Source organism: Buteo buteo, chromosome 24 (genome assembly GCF_964188355.1).
Source record: "Buteo buteo chromosome 24, bButBut1.hap1.1, whole genome shotgun sequence".
Classification (NCBI taxonomy): Eukaryota; Metazoa; Chordata; class Aves; order Accipitriformes; family Accipitridae; genus Buteo; species Buteo buteo.
Genome location: NC_134194.1, coordinates 17518162 through 17535439, shown reverse-complemented (window position 1 = coordinate 17535439; position 17278 = coordinate 17518162). Strand labels below are relative to the sequence as shown.

Here is a 17278-nt window from a genome sequence, read left to right as displayed (position 1 = left end):
GGTGGGGGGGATAAGCAGCAAGCTCTTGCCAATAAGTTAGGCAAGCAGCACTCTCAGGAGAATGACTGAGAAGGATGGGAGAAATGTACTGTGAAGCCAATTGTGCAGGTATCCTCTTTACCTACTTACAAAAGATTTGTTGCCTTGATTGCAAGAAAGAAAACTGTGGGGCAGGGCTTTTCTCTGGCCATTTTATTTAAGTGCTGTCACATTTCAGTATGAATTAGATGTTTGAGATTTTGTTTAAAGGGTCAGGTAAAGTAACTGGCATGCTCTTTTGATCCAAACTTGCTGCTTAATCCTACTAGAGAGTAAAAGTTTTCTTGCACATGACTGCCTTTTTGTTATGACAATCCTGGCAGAGGAAGCAGTTGGCTCTGCTATGAATATATTTATGGACTAATGTCAGGAAAAAATACTAATAGAAACCCACCACCTAGCAAGAAAAATTTCAAAGTCATATGGATTAAGTTAACTTTTAAGATTCTTTGTTAATGGCTTCAATTTTGTAAGGCTTGTAGAATCATTATTCAGTGGCTAGTAAGTAAATGTGAATGAACAGTTTAGACATGTAACCATTTATATTTAAGAAATCACAATGTCTGAGATGACCTGAAGGTTGATGTCTCATTAATTTCAAAATGAAATATTTTTCTTGAAAAAAAAATTAAAAACTTAGCAATTTGTGGAGAAAAATATCAAAGTCTGTAACTTCTAGGAAAGTCTGTACATAAACCTGTCTCTGCAGTATTTCCTGTTGATGTTAGATGTAATGTGTAAAAATTCATTAATAACACTAACTATATTTCTAATAATGAGCCATCTTCTGTCTATATCTATTTTTTTGTCTTTTTAAATTGGAGATGCTGTTATTTCATGGTGCTGTTTTTGCCAGTTTTAAATTGAATAATTCTTTCACATTTCTGTTCATTAGAAGTCCTGCATTTGAGATAAATACACACTTTTAAATTACCTTACTCAAGTCTCCTGCAATTTGGGATAAAGCCCTTTGGAGGTGACCTGTCATCCTGTTTTTGCAATGCGTGTTGTCTTGGAGATTATGGTTGTCCCTTGGTACTAGGATTTCTAAACTGTGAAGTTTCAGATCCAGGGTCAAGTTATTCCTTGCCCAGCAGTTAATCTCTCCAAGCGAATAGTGATCCAGAAGGAAAGCTGAAAGAAAGATTTCACCACCTTTTAGGGTGCTTTTAAGTTCTACCCAAGAACTAAGCTTATCTGAGGAGATCGGGTACCAGTAGGGTTTTCAATTATATTTTACTTTCAAGTACTGCAATACAGTAAAACACTAGTGCTGTTACACATGTTTTACTTATATCTTTATAAAATCTACTTTGTGACAATAGTAACATTACCAATAACTCTATTGCATGTGAGTGGTATTCAGCACTTTTGACATAAACTCTCCCTGTTCTATGTTTTAGGTTGGTACTTTACATGTCCTGAGGCCAGGGAAGCATGTTTTAATTTAGAAATGATGTAGGTTAGTGGAACTGGAAGTGTTGCGTTCAGTTCCTGAAATTTTGTAAAACCTCGTTATGCTGCTGACAGCTGTGCATCTGCAGGCCGGATGAATAAATATATTAAAGAGTGAGGGACTCAAATACTACAGCAATCACATAAATACCAAAAATAGTTGGATGCTATTTTCTTTTATGAATTAAAAGAGATAGACCTATGGTTTCATGTAGGTGGAAAGAAACACTCCCCGGTGAATATGTGGAAGAGTTGTCCCATATGCTTTCTGCCCTGTTCCTGCAGGATATTTAGTAGTGCCACATTGATTTAGTAAAACATTGTTCAGAAAGTTAAAGATCTGCTAACAAAAACTGAATGTAGTGATCCAAACATTTTGGGTACTTATGGTTCATATGGGTGTTCAAATAGGAACATTTGTTCCAAAATGCTTGTAAACATAAATCCGCTGGATGGATTGCTATCCTTACCCTGGGTGATAAACATTTCACAGATGACATGAATTTGGCTGGCTTGAAAACAATAAAACAAAATGGCTTTTTTTGTCAACTGTGATCCAGTTTGCTGTGTATTTCCATAGCACAAGTATTTAAAAATTGATGTAATTACTAGGTCCCCAGATAACCAAGAGCAACATTATTTTTGGTTCCCATTTAATACATCAGGTCATTTATTTCCTTTCCTTTCGCCTTTCCTCTCTTTCCCCTTTCCTCTCTTTCCCCTTTCCTCTCTTTCCCCTTTCCTCTCTTTCCCCTTTCCTCTCTTTCCCCTTTCCTCTCTTTCCCCTTTCCCTCCTTTCCCCCCTTTCCCCCCTTTCCCCCCTTTCCCCCCTTTCCCCCCTTTCCCTCCTTTCCCTCCTTTCCCTCCTTTCCCCCCTTTCCCCCCTTTCCCCCCTTTCCCCCCTTTCCCCCCTTTCCCCCCTTTCCCCCCTTTCCCCCCTTTCCCCCCTTTCCCCCCTTTCCCCCCTTTCCCTTCCCGAAACTAGTTATTCTTTCCTAACCCTTCTTGTTCTGTAGATGCCCTGTTAAGTGTTTGGGGCCTTCATTTGTTATGTGCAGGTGTTTCACTGACAGCGTAGGTGAGTTTTGCAAGTGTTCCAGACCTGGTATAGACTTGGACAAAGGAGTTGCTGGCAGAGGAGAACACAAGTCACAGAGGCGTAGTTTGTGTGACATCTTTACGAAATATGTCATGGGACGAATAAGTTGAATATGGACAACTACTGGAGGAAGAAGAATGGGTCTTCAAATTCATGTATAACTGTCCAACAAACATTTCATGTCTGTGAGTGGACTTCGGCAATGCTGGTAATGAGAAGTCGCCTTTAGGTTGGCCTGCTCAGGACTCTTGCACACAGGACTCTGAATGCACACAGAAATGAGGTTTCCTCCCCCATGGACCTCATCATATAGCAGACAGGATAAGACAACACTCACATCTGTGAGTGAAAGGTTGTAAGTTTGGAGAAGGCTGTTTGGTGAAAGTTCAGCAGTTAAAGCTAAGTGTGTGCAAGTGTACGGCCCCAGAGCAGCCTCCAGTTGAAAGTCTTCCGTTCTGCAACTGCTCACAGCTCACCCACTTCCCCACACAAATGATTTCCTAATGTTTTGGGATCGCTATGACAAAGGTGCTTTCACATTGCTAGTCTCCTAGCTCCCTGGTAAGGCAGTGACCCAGCACCCTCCCAGTCCTGAAGCCACTCTCAAGACAGTCACTGCTTTTTCACTGGAGGATCTTCCCTGATTCAGAAATGCTGGTTTCTTTTTTACACTTTGTTTGTCAAATATACCCCACTTTGTAACAGTAACAAAATAGCAGATTTTATCGCCTATTTGAACCCCTTACTAGTCTTTTCAGAGTAAGCAGAGCGTTATTTGCTTACTCGTATGCAAGTACATACACAAGTACTCACATATGAGTAAGCAAATGTACTTATGTAACTATGTAAGTTACACATATAAGCACACAGAATGCCCAGAGAAGTGTGGAGTACTATTATTATGAACACAGTACAAATATAAATAAATATATAAAACTGCACAACAAGAGCCTACCCTTTCATCAAAGTTTTTGTAGCATAAGTGGGTAATGCAGAAATCCAGAGCTCATATTAACTTAACTTACTTGTTTGAAATCACATAGGAGAACAAGCAAATTTGGGGCAATGAAGTATAGAGTTAGACCATAAGAAGTAATTCCAGTGGGAATTTGGATGTGGAACTTGAAGTCATTGCCTTGAGTAGTGACAATAAAGTTTGATGTAATGCCTTAAAAGCTCAGAAACTTCAGGCTGAATTCTAATGTCTCTCTCCCACCCTTAACACTGACTCATCTAAACTTGCCCATATGCTTATCTAGTATTGATTATAAGTCAACCACAGACCTGACTTGCAAAATTAGATGTGATGCTAAGAAATGACAAATACAAAGACTCTTAAAAACAGAGAATCAGGACATTGCATGTGCATTGAAGGAACGACTGGAAAACAATTTTCAAACATTTTTATAGTATCCATTGCTGGCCTTATTTTATATCAGTAAGAGGGCAACAGCCTTAGGAGCCTAGTTATACGTTGTACTTGGGTCTGCTGCTCTTTTTCAGTAGGCCTGAGAAGTCACATACCTGCAACGCAGAGAAACATATAATCAGAGTGAGGAGTCAGAATTTGGAACTGCATGTGGACCTCAGCCATTTAGGAGCATTTGTGTGTTGAAAACAAAATCTCTGACTTTGATAATGCCCAGACAGGTAGGCAGTGAACAAGACAAAGCTGTAGCTAAGCCAGATTGCTCCTTGTCTTAAAGTAATTGAAAACACTTATTTTTCATTGGTTATTTTTCAGCGGACAATTTTACAGCAGAAATGACTAGAATAATTTAAATTTGATGTCTCAAAGGTGAGTTGCTTTTGCCTCATCCATATAAGAGAAAAGGGGTAAAACCAAACAAAAAACCTGGAAGCAGTCCCTCATACACCTTTCATCATCTAGAGTGCCACTTACTCACCCTAAAATTGGAGCCCACAGTTGTATTAAAGATGAAATGGCCTGGTCTTTGGAACACCGTAGAAAAGCTTCCTAGCCTGTGCTAAGCAGGATCAGTACTGGAAACCTGTATCAGAGTGATTTAAAACTAATGCAGCATCTTGAAATATGTAGTGTTCATTAACTATGCTCCAGTGACTGTGGGGTTTAATTATTATTTCAGCACTTCTTGGATGTTGAGGAACTGAATACAACCACATAAAAAAAAAAAATAATCCCCCAAACCAAAATGGGGCACTGAGATATTCAAAACTGTTCCTCCTTCTCCAGCTTTAACAGGCCATTTTTGTTTTTTTTTAAAACAGCATGATAAACCAGGATCTGATTGAAAAATTTATTGGTGTGTTATACTAAGATACTACAGTTCATAATTGCAAGATGTGAATTGCTTGGGTATTGATCCACTAGGTATTAATACTAATTTTCTAATTTAGAAAAAAAGTCACCGAAGCACAAGAATCTTTACTGGTTTGCCCAAATTTAGCAGCCACGTAACAAGGTTGACACTCTGCTGTGACTTTACTCACAACATTTACTGTTTTGGTATTATTTCCTCCTAATTTTTGTCTTAAGAGCTAGAAAACATAAGTCATTGTATGACTGCAGGTGATAGAATTAATCTAATGTAATATGTGATTTCAAAGGGGACAGATGTCTGGAGATTGAATGTCAAGATTCCTTTTTGCTCGGTCATCTTCCTAACTGTGTAAAATAGGTGCTTCTGGTGTCTGGCCCTTGGGCGCGTTTACCTTCGCTTAATTGCCGAGGTCTATTGCATTTGTTCTCTGCCACAACCTCTATCTTCTCATGTAATTTTCATGTTTGCTGAAAAAGTCTAAGCCTCTTAGAGGCACGAGAGCCCCAGCTTTCCTCTCAGAGCTGAATTTAGTAAATTATTAATAATAAAAATGTGTCAACAACGAAACACCAGAATTAATACGATTTTTGCTAAGCGACCCTGTTAAATAACCACCTTGCTTTCCTACATCCCGCCCTTTGTCCTGGCAGTACACGTGGGCATCGTTAGCCTCTTCTCCCGATAAGCTCTGCGCAGCCCTGTGCTGCCTGAGCTCCCGCTGGCAGGAGCCGGGCACCCAGGCAGCCCCAGGGAAGCCCTTCGGTGGTGTCCTCAAGGCAGCAGTAACGTCATCTCGGTCCAGAACGTCTCCTGTCCTGCGCCGTGGATAAGAACCAGCGGAGTAATAACCCTGCCTCGTTGCGTCACTCTCTAGAGCTTCTTGCCCTCCTCTGGCCTACTGAAGCTGCATGTTAGAAATACTGGTAGCTCCAAACAAATGTTGTCTGTCTTTGACAACTGACAGCTTATACAAATTTTAATATTAAGGGATGAAGCATTCTGTATCTTTCTCTTTTAAGTTTTGATCCTGCAGTGAATTTGTTACTACACGGAACATATGCACAGAATCATTTTCAAGGGAAAAATGCGTGCTGCTCCATTGATCTGCCGTAACAGCTAGCCTGTGGAGGCTTATTTGGTTTTCCTTCAAAATGACCATGACTTATGTGCTATTAGTTCCATGTAAATAATACCATGATGGTACACGAGCCTATATAAACATTGACCTTGCTTATAGTACGCATCTTGACGCGTGCCTCAGGCAGCGGGGCCATCGGGGGCTGCCCGTGGTGCAGGTGCAGCCGTGCGGCTGTCTTCGAGGAGGGGTGCGGGCATGGGCAGCCTCGTCCCTGCAGGGTTGCTGTACCTGTGTCTTCCGTAGGGCACCACACAGGGACGCTGAAGGGGAGGAAGGGGCTCAAGGTTTGATGGAAGCGATGGCCACAAACGTGTAAACAGAGGTAACTTCCAGCCATTATTGCAGGTCAGGGCTGGAAAGTAGCAGTTACTTCGTGATCCTATTCCACCTGCAGCAGCTAGGTGGATGCTAACCTTCTGCACCTCCTCTACCTAATGCTCTTTGTAAATTACACGTTTCTACTAATTATTTAGATTAAATATCTGTGTATTGTTTTCTATGTAAGTGCTTTAGTTTCACATTTTCCACAGTTTCATAGTAGCATCCCTAATGATATGATTTCCTATTAATATTCCTAATATGATTCTGTAGTATGATTTCCTATCCATAAGGTGAATGATTAGTAACCTTTTGGAATTAGAACTTTCCTTTACATGTGCTCTTTGATACTTGTCAACTGAAAATAACAATAAATAAAACAAAAATTTAATAAGCGCAAACCTTCTGAAAATGTAAAAAACTCTATAGTAAATAAGTTTTGTATTCTCTAACACCCATTTTATCTTCCTCATTTCTTCCCCTTTTCCCCTTTGGGGCTATAGCAGAGGAGAACAACAGATGGTTATCAGTCAAGAGTAACTAGGGAAACCGCAAAACCTGCCCCAATTGCTATGGAGACAGCCATTTCTGTGCTTGGTATGCACTATTTGTTACATCAGCAACCAGAGAGACTTAAAAAAAGAAGAAAAAAAGAATTGTTCTAAACCCCTTGATATTGAAAGAAAATCTTGGATTTGTGTGTATTTATCCATGTCGGAGGAGGCAGGAGTAGTCTACATGTTCATTTGCCACTTAAGTTTTGCATTAAGCTAATATGATGTCTACTTTTGAAAGCAACATTTTGAATTGTGAGTTAATATCATAAAAAAACTTAGAGTAAATACTTAATACTTTTGAATAGTCTGGACAGTAATTATTTACAAACAGCTCCTCCCCTCCAAATCAGATATCCCTCCCTCCTTATTTAACAACCTGGCAACATAGGTCGGGTATGAAAACTGAAGACAGAGAATATGACACTGCCCAACCATTTCATGCAGATGAGCTGTTTCTGCACAATGCTTCAACCATAGCTTTTGGCAACACCGCATCTTTAGGAAACAAAACAAAACAAACCAAAACAAAAAAGAATTTTGGAACACTTGTGAAAATCCCAGAGGGAGATTTCAGCTTGATCACAGCAGCTCTGTCATTTGTTTTGCACCACCAATTTACTCCATTTGAAAATTATTTTAATGTTGAATTCAATGTATCAATTCTTTAAATTTTCTAATACAGGCAAGCTCTTATAGAAAGATTTTAGTAAAGCATCAATAAAGAGTAAAAATTAAACATGAAAAATGCATTAAAAGCTACTTTGAAACAACTTTATATTATTTCAACTTAATCGAATTTAGTATTACTTCAAAGGACCATCTATTACCATTTATGGTGCTTCCTTATCAATTTAATTTAAGGATAAGGACTTTAGTATGTGAGAAATTTTACATAGATGTATTGGTGTTACTTTCCTTTGAAATTTTAATATTCTTAACATTATATAAGGACAGGTTTGGAGGCTGGACAATAAATGTTATAGAGTGTCTCTCTAATTCTTACAGGTTATGGAAGAACTTCAGTACCAGGGTATAAACATTATGGGAAAGTGATGGCATAAACCCAGCAGATTATATTAGAAAAAAGAACTGAAAAGGTTTGGGAAAAATGTTGTCCAAACCGAGGTTCTTTTGGAGTTGTAATTAACAGAATTCATTTTTTTCTAACAACAATTCTATAATAAGTTACAGTGAATTTACCTTCCAGTGAAATGGCTATTGAAAATTCCTTTAAATACTTTAATAATACAAAAACTTTAATATGGATACTTCTGGTTAAATATGCATGTCTTTTATTAATGAGGAAATGGCTCTTGCTTAATCTCAAATCTATAACAGTAGATATTTGTAGCAGTGGTAATTTCATATCTATAACAGTAGAGCTTTCTTAAATATGCAACTATTCTAACACTTCTTTTTATGCTAAATGCGCTAAACGTAAAATATAAGAAACAAAGAAATCTGAAAAGTATTTATTACAGTACTTATTAATACGGGCTTTTATTTAAACATTTAACTAGATTCTGGACAAAATATAGAAAGAGGTTATAGTAATTAAAGTACCATCACAGTATAATTAAAAACCAGATTAACACTTGAGCTCTGCAGTGGCCTCGGTAGTGTTTGTAAATGGAAAAAAAAAACACAAAACTGAAACAAAGTACAAAACACTGATTATGTAGTTCATTACTGTGAAATGTTGATGCTTGAAGGACCTCTTCTTCATGAATGTGAGTATGGCTAATTGCAGAAAAAATATTGAAAGCTTTTATATATGGCATCAGCTTAGTTGGTGTACTATGAAGAAACATTGCTAGTAATATAAATGTAGGGTTTTAAACATTAACTAACTTCTAATGCTAGTAAAAGATTAGATTATTTTGGTATTGGAAAATTTCACCCTGGATGAATTAAATTCTTTAATGTTTCAGAACAGTTTGGGTTGTTTGTTGTTTTGTTGGGTTTTTTTTTTAAATCTTCAATCTAGTAGCTTGATGAAAATTATATCAGCTTTGTTGCTGGGGATTTTTATCTCTCAAATGCATTTGAAAACTAAATATTCCTTATTGTTGTGAGCGAAACCTCCAAGCCTCAGTATTTAGAGGATTATTTCAAATGGCAAAAGAATATCAACATTGTAAAATCCTATTCCTTCCGAATGTTATTTGAAATTTAACTCTCATGTATGATAGATAATGTACAAATCTAAATGGATAAGCTGGAGTTATACTCTGTCAGAGAAATTGTGGTTTAAATAGTTAAAGCGGTGTCTTGGCCAAACCATAGACCGTCCAGTGATATAAATCTATTAGGATGCAGTGTTATTTCTCATTTCATAGAAAGGTGATTTGTGTCTAAGGTTTTTTCTTTAAATCATCAATTTTAAAGATAGACAATGATCAATCAGTTGCGTATAATTTAGCCACATAATTTTCCTGCTTTTTAATAAAAACTGAGTAGCTATTGAGTCATGGTTAGAGTCAGATTATAATAATGCATACAGCATTATGTATTATAGCTCTACCATATGAAAGATGCCTTTTTCTCCAAATAGTTTTATAAATTCTCGCATCATTTATAAGCATTTGTCTCTGTCACACTTCACCTAAATCCCATATACCCATTCAATATTTTCCTTGCTTGAGTGTTTTGCTCCTTTCTCTGCAATCTTCCGGTATTGCTCTTTGTATCTATTAGTATTGTCTGGTTGTTAATTGCCTGTCACGGAGATCTCGGATCCCTGGAGCCTCTTAGGTGAGGTCAGAGTAGGTAATTCAATCACACGCGAGCTGCTGGGTTTCCCAGGCTGGGATCTCGGCTCACTGATGTTGGAGCGAGAACCCTTCTGACAACATCACCGAGCCCAAGTCCGGTGCTTTGTGTCTAATGCATGAGAGATTAGGCATTTAACCCAAACACTTTCACCTAAATAAAAGTTAGATGTCTATCTAACTTAGCAAAAACTTGGAAGTTCAAAGTTTGGCAGTGTTTATTTGTTTGTGCCTTGGCTTGTAGCTCTTATCATGTGCCATACGTATCGTATGGCTATTTCACACAGCTTGGTTATTGCAGTTTCAGTCATCCTTTAGCCTCTTAAATATAGAGGCTCACTTTTTCTGCGTGAGAACCCTTATTTTCTTCAGAGGCAGTTGAATCACTTGCTAGTTTTAGATAAAGTCTGAGCTTAGTGCTGTATTCTTTCAAAAGGCAGGAATGGGGGTATAAAAAGTGAATTTGTCAATTTTAGAATGGTTTCTTAAATGTGAGTTTGTGTTGTCTGACCTTTTTTCACCATTACATTACACTGTTACATGCATAACAACCTGTTTGTAATATTGAGGAGAAAAAGATCTTCTAGAAAGGGTATGAACACTGACAAATAGAGATGGCATTTAAATCTGAATAAATGCTTCTGCTGACTGAGACCATTTTTTAAATTTACCTGTAAGCCTGGAGCAGCTGATCTGTGTCTCAGGTAGCAGTGCTCTGGGGGGGGGGGGTGTGTGTGAGTGCTCCAGTCAGAAGGCAGCGATGAAGAAGTGGGAGCAGTGTCACATGTTCCTCAAGGAAATACTTGTGCCACCTGTTCTGAACTACTGATTTTGCTAAATTTTTTTTAAAGCTGATTTTTTACTTTCTCTGCATATGATGCTTTTTATTCAGGTAAGACATTCTTCTCAACAAATGTTGCGTGTACAGCTTACCCACTTTGAGTCTGTGATCTGGCTGCTAGCCCACATCACAGGATTTTTGTTTTGTCTTCACGGGTATAAAAGTATGTGTTGAACACCTGTCTTTGCCTTTCTCTAAGGCTTTACCTGAAGTTTTCTCAAAACTTTAAAGTAACACATTGTCTTGGAAGGAGGACATCGTTTAGACTTTAAACTCTCAAATCTCTAGTCTCTGCTTAACCACTCACCAGGGTGCTGTACAGAAGCAAAGAAATAGAATTTCCATCTTTACCCATGGAGAAATAAACGGGGAGGCGAAGGGTCTCAAAACCAGTCATGCCTAATTTTAAGACAACTAATAGTTCTTTTGAGAAGAAACTCTTATGCTTAAACACCAATGTGAATGTTTTGGTGTGACAGATATCAGGAAACATAAGCTCCGTTAAAAAGAAGCATTAAGCATGTGGAAGTCACCCAGAGACTCTGCAGATTTAGTTTATGGGGCACACAGAATCAGGGTGTATCTCTAATGAATATTTTCCCCATTTACTGACTATCCTGCTAAGTGTGTGTCTTCTGGGCATCTAGAGGTTTCCCTTGCTGTTGTCCTGTGGATGAATCACACAGACTAAACTTGGTTGTTAGCATTAGCATGAGTGGACCTATAGAAATATGATTAAGATTGTCATTATGCTTTTTCAACAAAAACCAATCTACGAGAGTAACATTTTTTAAAAAACCCAACACACCACATATGAAGCCCTTTTATCAGAAGACTTTGTGACTAGCATACTGGGTTTATTTGCTTATTTTAGTGTATTTGGCAGAAAAATCAATATTATAGTATAACTCAAATAAAAATAGGCAATATATAGTACTTCCCATAGAAGAAGAGACGTGATTCTCAAGTTGCGCCTGATTTCTCTTCATCGTGCTAGCATGTGCCAACTTTACGCTTAATAAAGCCAACTGAAGTGTAAAGTTCTTAGTCATGCAACCAGCATTATATTTAACTCATTTTAAGTTCATTCTTCCTGAAATGCACCGTCCTTTCTGTTTGAGCAACAAATTTTTTAACAACCCACACAATTAAACAGGGATCTTGGGAAAAGCCACTCAGCAGCCGCGGGTCCTCCCAGCAGTCGAAAATATATAGTTTTTAGCAACTTTGCTAGGTGGTGGGAGTAACGCAGAGAACATAAATAAATATGTATGTATATACTTATATACATATGTATATGTACTATGTATCAACTCTTATGGTACAGAAAAATCAATTTTGGATGATTATGCATCCTGGTATCTGTCAGTATGGGAGACATTGCTGAAGTTTTGCCAAATTCAGCATGTTCTCCAAAAGTACAAGAGCTATGAGAAACCTTAGCTAGGCTTTACGCTTGCTAAGTTTTTTAGTAGACCTTATAGTGTGCCTGGTTTTTCATGCACTGTAAATCATAAAAAACATGATGTTCATCAAGACCAGGCTACATTACAAGGGTTAAGTTTCCTATAGTCTTCAAATATACACATATTCAAGATGGTCAATATTAGTAGATCAAACTCAGTATTTAAAGGGGTGCATAAAGGTTTTATTTGCTCTGTCTGTACTTTATTGTTGTATAATAAGAAAGCTATGAAAAATGTCTATTTAGACCAAAAATTAAGTACAGCAAATAGCTGAAGTTGGTAAAACTATACAAATATATTATACGTATATATATTGTAATATATTTGCTATCTCTGCATATATATTTATTATTTTTTAATAGCAACCAGAAACTGCAATGCAATCTTGGTATATTTGTTCATGATAATTTACACACACAGAACAAATGGTCCCTGCCTCACCAAATCTAAAGTTTATGGTGGGCAAAGGACAGTATAATATAGTTGGGAGCCTGCATCTATTTTTTTACAAAATGCAGATATTGTACTTACACTTGGGCAGGTACATAATTTTATTTAAGGGATCAGGTGTCAGAAAACGTAATCACTGAATTTTAAATTACAACTTACAACTTCAATTTTCTAAGAAAAAGGGACAGATGTAGCTGTACTGCTATATCCACACATATATTGTAAAATATATTTAAATCATACGTATGCAGGGAGACAAATGAGAGAACTCCACTGTCCAAATATTAAATTACACATTTTGAAGCAAAATAGTGTTTTAAGTGTATGTGTGTATAATGCTTTCTGTCACTGGATTGCTCTCCCTGATGCAGTTAGACAGAATCTGTATTTAGTCAGAAATCTTTCAATAGAATGGGCTACCAGATGGGACCAGTAACAATGCAGAGAGGCATCGAACCACCACAGACATTTGGTGCTTAGAATAATAAAAAGACTATAAAATTAGATTAGTTGAGTCTAATTTGGAATTGGTATATTCCCTATGCACTCTCACAGCTCTTGGGCAGATAAAGCCTGGAGATTTAGTACTGTCAGGACAGAGGACTCCAACTTCCAGTAAAAGAAAAAAGGCATTCTGGGAGGTCACGGAGGGCAGCACAGTGACCTCCAATGATTTACAGGCCTTTAGCTTAATGAAATTGTTTCAGTGACATGACGGTAAAAGCTCATAATGGATTGGATGCCCTAATGTAATGAAATTACTCCCTTCTGCCTTTAAAAAAAAAAAAAAAAAAGGCGCAATTAATATTTACTGAGACCTGACAGGCTTCAGTGTGCGGTAGCGTGCAGCGCTGTCAGACAGCAGCGAGCAGAGCCAGAGCAGCGTGGCAGCCGAGCAGCCCTGCGCCGGGTGGCGAGCAGGCGCTGCGAGGGGGTGGAGGGACACCTCGGTGACGGGGAAGCCCCCAACCTGGCGCTCCGAGGCAGTTCTGCCCGTACCAGCCAGCCTTCATCCTCTCCCTTCCTTTCTGCAGGCAACTGGACAACAACCAGATCAGCTGCATCGAAGATGGAGCCTTCCGAGCCCTGCGCGACCTGGAGATCCTGTGAGTTGACTTGGTGCTGTGCCGGGGCGGCGGGGGGGCGGCTCTCCCCTTGCTGCAGTGCTGGGCGAAGCTGGGGGCTTGATATCCTTCCTTCCCACCTCGGAGCGGTGGGGTGGGTAGCAAAGTGAAATCTCACACTTCCCCCAGGCTGGGGTTACTGCTAATTAAACCACAATAGACGACTTCTCTGCTGCCGCTCCTGAGGAGCAGGGATATTGCCGTGCTCGCTGCCGTGAGGAACAGATGGGGTTCAGCAGTATTCAAAGTGCGTCCGATGTATGCTCTGCAGCCAGAAACCTGGCCAGGTCTGCGTAATGTCGAGTGGCGGATAGGTAACAGGTTCGTGGGGAACAATATTATGAGATATCTGACAATTGCCCTAGACAAAAAGCTGTTTAAAAGGTGTTTGGTATGTAAGAGGGAGGAGAGACGGGCGTTTGGCAGGCTTGTTCAGTGCAGTCATTGGCTTTTGGGGAGGATCCTTCTCTGAGGGCTGAAATAACACCACGTTGTGCTCTTCATGTACCACAAACTTTACACATCGGCTGTTAAAGCTGCAGCACAGACCAAAAAAAGAAAAACAGGATTTGACAATGAAAGCTGACTCTAACAGAGAAAAAGCACATTAGATTTAGAGCACCGTCATTGTAACGTAAAATCCAATATTACCCAGAGCTCAGTATCTGAGCAGATAATTTGCTTATTACTAATAGTTACTTGTTCACTTAGAGACCTTTTCTGGAATAGGTTTTGACTATATGAACTGATATAAAGCTTTCCGTGTTACCTGAAAGTTAATACTGCAAAGCTGAAAGTGTTAATACTTGTGGAAGCACACAGTCCTAAGCCAAAATGGAAAGGGAGCGGGGAGGGGGAGACACAACCCCTCCAAAATTCAAACCCTTAGCATCTGAACTGGAGTTAATACTGGTCCAGCACTGAAACAATATACACTTGAACACAGCAGGGAAGGCCTGCTCAGACTGCTGAAAAGCTTGCCCTTAAATAACATGGTATGAAACAGCAAATGGTAGATGGCTGAAGTAAGCACCTGCCTCACAGTCCTGTCACCTGGAGGTTCAGCAGACTTAAGACACTGTCTTTGGCTTCTGAGAACAGGCAAAACAACAGGCTTTATAGATGGTGCTGTGCCACGCATCACAGTGGTTTTGAATACATATGTGGTAATATAGGGAATTCTTCCCCAAGGGCTCTACCCACCTTGTAGTGATGCTCAAAGGAGTTTTGCCATCAGTTTCAGCAGAAGCAAGTTCAGCTTTCTGAGGGACTTGGGAGTGGTGGCTGTGCATGTTTGTCACCGTCAGCTGAGATACCTTTGGCCCCTCTCTCTCCCAGGCTGGAATATTGATATTGATCAGATAGCATGTGTTGCTTATATTGAGCTAACAGTACGTATCTGCAGAGTTTCTTATCTGGGAACTTATGCTATCAAGAGTATTGTTTGAATTCTATATTAATAGCACTTTTCAGGAAAAGTCATGTGTTACCACTATAAAGTTTTACTTGTCTGTCAGATTGAAAAGTCTACTGTGTGGTGAAAGAAAGGAAGAAAAAAACCCCAGGAACTCCTACAAAATTGACTTTTTTTTCTTTTTTTTTTTTTTTTGATGGACTGATTTTCCATATCTGTGGAGAGTGAATCAGTCCTCCACTGACAGTAGACTGTGCTATAACTTTCACTAAAATAGGCTGGACAATAAATAGAGCCTTTTTTGTAATATACCGACTTCTGCAGGCTCTGAAAAAGTTGCTGGGAATGCGTGCCCTCTCCCCAGCATGTAGTAAATGTTGAATTAGTTTATTTACCTCTCTGAGTTTAATTGATTAATTCTATGCCAGTTATTTGTGGGTGGGAGAAGAGGAGGATATATAAAATACATCATAATCAGTTCTGTAATGCATTTTTAATTTTCAGCACAGACATACTGCTACAGGAAAAATCAATCTTAATTCTAAGAGTTGAGAAAATATCTTGATAGTATCTATTTCTAAAGGTATTTTTCTTGCAGTCACAAAATGTGAGTTTTATATTTCCAACCTAATCTGAATTTTTTCCCAAGTTTTTCTTCAAAGAAAGTTTGAGCATTTAATCTATCAAAATAAATTTGCTCATGCCCTAGAGAATATCATATCCTCAGGTGTAAAACAGTCATAAATGTTAAAAAATTAAAGTGATTTGAACCATCAAAGAATATTAACAAGTGAAACCAAATTTCATCCTTTCACACCCACTATGTATTTTATGCAGATATGTTTTAACCTGTAATGCAATACGTAGAAAATATTTAATGATTCAGACAAAAATTAATCTAACTATCTGTTTGAACAGTTTGCAAGGGTACCAAATAGTGTATTTCTTCTTTATCTTACTGAAATCTTGTGACCTTTCTGATATCAAACGTTTACATTTCTGCACCTTTTCTCTGCACTCCCGCACATCTACAGAATTCTAAATTCTGTAGATAAACTCAGGGCAGATACAAAATGCTTAGCATTACTCAAAAAAATAAATTAAGAACACTTTCTTTAAAAGCATTTTGGTTTCTGGATTGCAGTTTTCATTCACCTTGAATTCCTCAAAAGACATGAGTGCAAGGAGCTTGGTGATTTGGTAGATGTAGGAAGAGAAGGAAGTTGTGCAGTTATCCTTCAAAATGAAGAGCACTCCATGGACCACATTACTTATTTCTGCTTATCAACTAGCTGTTTTCATTTACTACTTTTATTTTCTTTTTCTGTGTTATGAATACGTTACTGTACCAACAAATAGCACAGAGGCAGAGATGAAAACAAGACTGAAATTTGTGACTAATTTCAATACTTGACGTGGTGCAATGAGTTGCTAACTTCAGCTGAAGCTTGGATCAGACCAAGGCACTGACAGCGGCTCCCAATACAGACAGTCTTTTGATCACTTCTTTTATGAGCTTCCATGTTTCATATGTCCCAAAAGATGTCCCTGATCCTATGATCTGACCTATGTAGACCATAATGCAGTGCCAAGTGCTACTGGTGACTGAATTTTGGGTTAAAAAGGTGCAAAAATGTTGAGTTTAAAGTGCTTTGGTGCCTTCTGCTGATTGTCTTTGCCCCTGTGACAAGGTGAAAATAATGTCTGAGAAATTACATGCAGAACTGACACGCTTACTTAAGCACTGTTTCTTGGTAGTTTTGCACTGGGGCTGCTTTTGTTCAATTTCGTGTCAGATTTTTTGTATGGCTTCCCATAAAGTTTTTAGTTTTAATTTGTTGATAAAATAGGGATTTTTCTTGTTGACATATTGCCTTTCCCCCTTTTTGCGAGATGATAAAGCATATTTCAGTGGGTTTGTTCTTGCGTTCCAAGACACAGAAAGGTGTGTGTAACCACTGAAAGAGCAATAAAATGTAAAAGATGCATGTATTTGTAAAGGGGTGGTAAAAGTTATTAACTAACTTATGACCTGTTGGAATAGAAATGCAGAGGAAAGTTGAAGAAAATTGGTGTGAAACTTTCACTAACTAACACATCATTTTCAGTAGGAGAAGGTTTTCTGCTCTGCTTAATTTTTAGTTATGTCCTGTAGCAATATCTGTCAATAATAGTTATTATTTAGAAATATGATTAGTGTAGCTGTAAGCACGTTTAAAGATTATTAAAAAAACCTCACAAAACAAAACCAAAAAAACCCCCAAAGAAGTCTTCAAAATAATTGTCTAGTGTTTCTTATGGTG

General features: G+C 38.4%; 1 protein-coding gene across 2 annotated transcripts in view; it reads left to right on the top strand.

Annotated features, from left to right (window-relative positions):
- SLIT3 (slit guidance ligand 3) overlaps positions 1-17278 on the top strand; it is a 537089-nt gene that overhangs the window by 288900 nt on the left and 230911 nt on the right. For both annotated transcript variants that reach the window (XM_075056287.1, XM_075056286.1), the window contains exon 7: positions 13472-13543. In XM_075056287.1, the coding sequence (XP_074912388.1) occupies positions 13472-13543 (72 nt within the window). The remainder of the gene's footprint in view (positions 1-13471; positions 13544-17278) is intronic.